Source organism: Tupaia chinensis, unplaced genomic scaffold (assembly GCF_000334495.1).
Source record: "Tupaia chinensis unplaced genomic scaffold, TupChi_1.0 Scaffold000272_1, whole genome shotgun sequence".
NCBI lineage: Eukaryota > Metazoa > Chordata > Mammalia > Scandentia > Tupaiidae > Tupaia > Tupaia belangeri.
This window is the reverse complement of record NW_006159754.1, coordinates 7,899,316-7,905,873: the sequence shown is the minus strand read 5'-3', so window position 1 is coordinate 7,905,873 and position 6,558 is coordinate 7,899,316. Positions and strand designations below refer to the sequence as shown.

General features: G+C 39.9%; 1 protein-coding gene across 3 annotated transcripts in view; it reads left to right on the top strand.

Moving 5' to 3' along the window:
* Positions 1–6,558, top strand: part of VEPH1 (ventricular zone expressed PH domain containing 1) — a 213,475-nt gene that overhangs the window by 126,318 nt on the left and 80,599 nt on the right. For all 3 annotated transcript variants that reach the window (XM_027772379.1, XM_006149776.3, XM_006149777.3), the window contains one exon: positions 5,708–5,914. In XM_027772379.1, coding sequence (XP_027628180.1) covers positions 5,708–5,914 — 207 coding nt within the window. The remainder of the gene's footprint in view (positions 1–5,707; positions 5,915–6,558) is intronic.

Sequence of the window (6,558 nt, the reverse complement as noted above, 5' to 3'; positions counted from 1 at the left end):
CAGGCCTCACGGAGGTGGTGGGAGGGGTGGCAGGCTGACTTTAGATGCTACCACAACATCTCAGGTACCTCCATGTACCAAGCACTGCACCAGACACGGGCAATGGGGATGAGCAGTGCAGGTCCATGCCCCCCCGAACCAGGGATTTGTCCCAGAGTAGCACTGTCAGGTTTAACAAATGAAAATACCAGATATTCTGCTGGATTACAGATAAAGAACAGATCATTTTTTAATGTTTTGAGTGCTTAATACATTTTTAGCATATCATACCAAGGGCATGCCAAAACTTTAACAATTTGGTGCTTACCTGAAATTTGGATTTGGCTGGTGTCCTGTATGGTACTATCAACCCTGCCCTGGAGGCACCCAACTTGCCCCTCTTGAGGTTAGTGGGTATCTAGCGATGACCTGTTATGCCCAAAGTCTCCTCAGTGGTGCGCTACAACCGTGAAGGAAGCAGCTCCAGCCCTGGAGCTCTGACCTATCCAGGCTCCGGTGTGTAGTAACCTACACCTTGAACTAGAGACATGGGCAGGGAAAGGGGACTGAGTGTCCCCATCCAAAAGCCTGATACTGTAGCATTTTCCAAAATATATCAGTTCCCTTCTGGATATGGACATCAACCTGCTTATGAATGGTCTACTGACATTTTCTCCATATATTAGCACAAGAGAAAGACGGGGAAGATTAAGGATTATGTTTGTTGTTTATGATTTGCCAGAGAACTCATACACTCACCAGAGAGAGACAGAGGGGGAAAGAGAGAGGGAAAGTGGATGGGAGATGGTCACACTGTGGTCCCTTCTCCATATCATCCTCCTTTCAGGACTTGGGTGGACATGCACACATGCTGGCGTGTTTTTCAAGCCTCCAGATGAAGGACCTAAACCATGTGGTCAGCCATGTAGGATCCAGCCACCTTACCCACCAGGCCACGGGCTGGCCCTAGATTAAGTATTTAACAGAATACTACTACTATCAAAAGCAAAAAATAGTAATCGAACCTGACATGTGTTGACTGCCTTTTATGTGCTAAGTATAATGCTTCACACTCATTCTCTCATTTAATCTTTACAATAACTTTGTGAATTTATTATTAGCCTCATTTTATAGATGGTGAAATTGATATAAAAAGTACACAGATAAAAAGATACGTAAGTGAGAAAAATGTTTTAAAAATCAGAAGCTGATCTAACAAAGTTATCTTGGCACGTTGGCTATGATCATATGAAAACTGAAATTTTGGGGAAGAAAATGTGATTATCATACAACCCAGAGTTTTATGAAAAATTGTCCTTCAAACAATTATCGAGTAAAAGGACAAATGTAAAGTAAAAGTTATAAAGAAATATGAATTTGTTGGTCTTGCAAAGCTAGCACAAAATAAGGGTCAGACGCTGGGTCAGGCAGCCAGATTCTACCAACAGCCTGGAGAAAAGAGACAAATGAGTCACTGACTCTATGGAAGTGAGCTTCTTTTAAACTAAAAAAAAAGTAAGAGGGCCAGCAGGCGGTGTGGTGCTTAAGGGGTTGGACTCCCATGTGGCTGACTGCAGTTCAATCCCCAGGTTCAGTAGTTTGAAAATGCTCAAAATCCCAAAAGGAGATAGAGGAGAAGGTATGGTGGTTGGCTGTCACCCTAAGGGGTGATTTCTCACTTTCCCTCTCTCTGTCTCTGTCTCTCTCCAGCAAGTGTACACACACTATGGCAAAAATCTGAAAAAATAAAATAAAATACAAGGTAAGATATATAAATATTTGGGAATAACCCATGTTGATCAAAAGTAACAGGAGAAAGACAGGAGACGGGACAGGATTTGGATAACAGTCAATTAGCAGAAGCATCTGGAGACATGTATTGACAATAGGCTATGGTCTCGTTCTTTGTCAACAAGATGTGTGGCAAAGTCCTAAAGGGGGCTGGTGCGAGTGTTTATGAGAAAGAATGCCTTTGTGAAGGTCCATGGCACAGAAAACAGGAAGTAACCAATACACAGATTGTGAGCGACCTCTTTCCATTTTTCTATGTCTTTGGCCTTAATTTAGCCTAGATAGACTTTATCTTCACACAACTCACACGTTTTGAGATTTAAAATTTTGTATAATGCTCAGTAGCTGATATATACAATTTGGGGTGTACTTTGTGATTTACATTTTTTTAAGTTTTGAAAACTTATACACTTATGTGAATTTCTTTTTTTTTTTAGAGAGGTTTTTTTTGCTATAAGGCATGTGCACTCGCCAAAAAGACAGAGAGGGACAGAGAGAAAGTGAGAAATCACCTCCCTCCCCACCCGGGGGGTTGGGGGGGATGGCCATGCCACAATCCCTTCTCCTCCATTCTCCTCTCAGGATCTTAGGCACACACGCACACATGCCTAGCATGAGTTTAAGCCACTGGGTTAGGGACTCGAACTGTGGTGGATCACATACATGGGAGTCCAGCGACTTAGCCATTATGCCAACAGCTGGTCCTACCTATGTGAATTTCTAAAAGAAAGTTCAAAAGTAAAGATAATCTTTTGTTTTCGAAATGTGATTAAGTTCCAAGGAACCAGAGAAATACTTTAGTTTGGTGACCATATGAATAGACTAACGTGAATAGAAAATAAGTTCTCCCCTCAGATTTCTTCTGTTAAAAGTGTTCAATAGATGTTTTCAAACTAACCTTGGTGATCATCATGGTTTGAAAAATGCCATTCAGTGATGACGCTATCTTGGTTTCACTGTAGTAGGAGGAAATGTCTAGAATCTCTTGGCTAGAAGATGTCAAATCCTCCTATCTGTTAAACTAGTATCATAGATATGAGAAGCCATCAAAAAATTCACAGAAAATGTACATGATGAATACACAATACACACATTTCAAAATGTTTGTACCAAAATAAACTCGTACTTTAATTGCATTTTTCCACAAACTTTCTGAAGCATCCTTGTGTGTTAGGAAAACATTTTCAAGGTTAGTCTTTATTCCCATGTACTGATTCTTACAATCTGCTTACACATATTTCACTCAAACATGGTACGGGTAAATAAATGAACATGGTGCAAAGCCGTATTTTTTCATTTTACCAGCAGTGGTTCATTAGGCAATACACAATTGCCTGGTGAACTGTTATTTTCCTTCCTGCTTTGTATTATGCCCAGCTTCTCTCCCTGGGCTAGACTTACAGGTGGGTTCTGATCATTGAGGGCATGTAACTCTGATCCCTCCCTCAAGGATGGGACTGTTCTCTGGGCCAGCCAGAAAAGCTTCAACATCCTCCCCTGCCTATCTACCTTCACCAGTGTCCACTGCAGATGTGGCCCCAGAATGGGTAAAATGTAACTTAAAAAAAAAAAAATGTAGTCACCAGTCCTTCAATGTTGGTGTTCTCTAAAGAGCAGTGCTGTTTAAAAATAAAAAATAAAAAAAAGCTTCTTTCACTCACCCTTGCATTATGCCTGGTTCATTTTGGCCCTTAGTTGGAAATAACTGCATATTTGGAAAAGCTAGGATTTTTATTTATGTTTGGAATCTTTTCATCAATATCTAGGAAAATGATTGATGACAGTCAAGTAAATAAGCACAGACAAACCAACAAAATCTTTAGGCCATCGTGGTGAATGTATTTCTAGGGGTTAATATATGGTGTGATAGAAAATAGATATCTGATCAGTGTCCCCAGTTCCTGGCACATAGCTTACAAGATCCTTGGACTCTCCAGAGTGAGGAGTGCCTTTTGGATGCTAGTGAAATGACTGGGCACTGGGGACTCCTAGACAACTTCAGAGTGAGGGCTCTGTGTCAGGTAGAACAAGGCATGGTTGCAAGGTTGGAGCTTTTAATTCTATTTCATTCCATACCCCACCTTCTTATGCCCCACCCAACCTCTTGGGAGGAGGAAGGGGCTGGACATTGAGTCAATCACCAATGGCCAATGATTTGATCAGTGTCACCTACATAGTGAAACCTCCATAAACCCCTCTAAAGGTCAGGGCTGGTGGGAACATCAAGGTGATGGAGGCCGGCGTGCCTGGAGAGTACTGAAGCTCTGTGCCTCTCCCTGTCCCTTGCCTTATGCAGCCCTTCCATTTGACTGTTCCTGTTACTGTTCATAATACAATGGAGTTTTCCCAAGTCTTGTGAGTTGTTCTAGTGAATTATTGAACCATAGTGAAGGGGACGTTGTGGGAACTCCCTAAGTTTGTGCTATAAGTTGGACTGGAGTGTGAGTAAGCCGAGGACCCCCTTTCTTGACTGGCCTCAGGGATGGGGGCTGTCTATGGAGCCTGAGTGAAAAATGCCAGAACTGACTGAATTATAGAACTCCCAGTTGGTGTCAAGCATTGGAAAATTGGTTAATGTAAGAGAAGAGAAATTCCACACATTTAGTATCAGAAGTGTGTTGAGTAAAAATAGTTCATTTTACCCTTGTTTTATAAGAAATGAATTAATATTAATATCATATGCTATGATTGGTAGTGATCGCTAAATAAAAATTGAAGTAGCTCTAGACCAGTACAATATTAGCAATCACATCAGTAGAGTTCCAAAATTAAACTACACCTGGCTCCTACCTTAAAGAAGATCATTTTAATGCCCCACAGAGTGGTTTATAAACTCTACTATAAGGTATGTGGAACTCTTAATTTCATTCCTAGAAAACCTCCTTCCTCCAACATATTACAATTCAGAAAGATTTTTCTTGCTTTGAATGTGAAAGAGTTCTACTGATTTCCATAAAATGAACAAAACCACAAATTTACACAATTTATATGGAATGTTCTTATTCTACCAACGTCAGTGCAAACATTCAGCCCATGGAACTTTTCTAGAAAACATCTGGTATGAATTTCATATGAAAGTCGTGCTTTTGGAGAGTGTCTAAATAAGAATATGATAGACTATAAAAAATGCTTTGTATTCTTTGACCCCTTCAAAATGTATTTCTACAACAATACAAAGTTGACATAAACCTCAAACACTTTGAAGACCTTTGCCCCTAGTAGATATTCAGTAAATATTTGTGAAATGACTAATGAGAAAGATGATTAGGAGGGCCAGCCCCTTAATGCAATGGTTAAGCCCTGTGCATTAGGAACTGGACCCACGTGGCCAACTACAATTGGAATCCTGGTCATGGCGGCTTGAAAATCATACCGGCATGGGGACCAGCAGTTAGCGTAATGGCTATGTTGCTGGACTCCCATGTAGTTGACCATGGTTCACGTCCCGGACCCGGAGGCTTAAAACTCATGCCGGGCGCGTGTGCATGTGTGCCCAAGATCCCGAGAGGAGAATGGAGGAGAAGGGATTGCGGCGTGGCCATCCCCCATGGGGGGTGATTTCTCACTTTCTGTCGCTCTGTCTCTCTCTGTCTGGCGAGCATATGAGCCCTATAGCAAACTTCTTAAAAAAAATTAAGAAAACCACACAGGCATGTGATTGTACCCCAAGTCTGACGGGAAGGAAGGAGAGATAGAGGAGAGGTGATTGTGGCATGAACATGCCCCATTGGCAGGTGCTTTCTGCCTCCTTCTTTCTGTCTCTGTCTGTGACTCTCTCTCTCTATTTCTCTCTGGTGAATAAGGCATTCTGACAATTAAAAAAATATATATCCAACTAAATGTTTAGTTCTAAATAAGACACAGTTAAATAGAGAGTAACGGAGTCCTAAAGGGTGTCTCTGACCAGTATCTAATGCCATAATTTCTATTCCCTTAGGGAAAAAATCAGTGCTGAGATTGAGTTCCCAGAAAAACTGGAAGCACCCAAGCTCACGGTAGCTGAAAGTGACCCTGAGAAACACCAAGTTAAAAATCAGCCTTTTCAAGACAAAATAATTGCTGAGAGCAATACTTCTAGCTCTATCAGAAGATACAGTTTGGACCAAATTTCAAAAGAAGAAAGAAAAAACATTAGATTTAACAGGTATAAATTTTTTTGATTAGTTTTTAAAGTATAGATTTTATATTTGCTGTTAGTTTTGTTATGCTACCGTTATGGGGTGCTTTTCAATATATCTTTTACACCTACTATTTGAGTAAAATCTTAACCTGTTTCTTGGCTTTAAGTTTTAAGCGAAGTTCCTTAGCATTTCTTTGATTTATTAAAGCTACAACTGCTTTTCTTGAAACTAAAAAATATATTTAAAAATACCTATTTAACGACCCTGGTAAGCTATATAGCATCAGCTAGGTGCTACCTTATAGTATATTTATTCTACTCAGAGTTTCACGCCTAAAGTTAGACATGTATGCACAGATATGTACATACCAGTTGAACTTGCTATTGAAAACAGTTAGATAATTTAATAAATTTTGTGAATCAATAAAATCTAGGAGAAAAAAGGAATAAAAAGCAACTGTAGACACCTGAGATTAGTATAGGAGGAGTGTGGGAAATAGCAGAGGGTGGGAAATAGGGGTAAAAAAAAATTAATAAATATATATATATATGTGTATATATATATATATATATATATGAAACTAGAAATGGAAAATTATTGATGATAACACGTATGATTAAGCCACTATGCAGTATATATTCTGGATGGAAAATCACATTTTGTATAT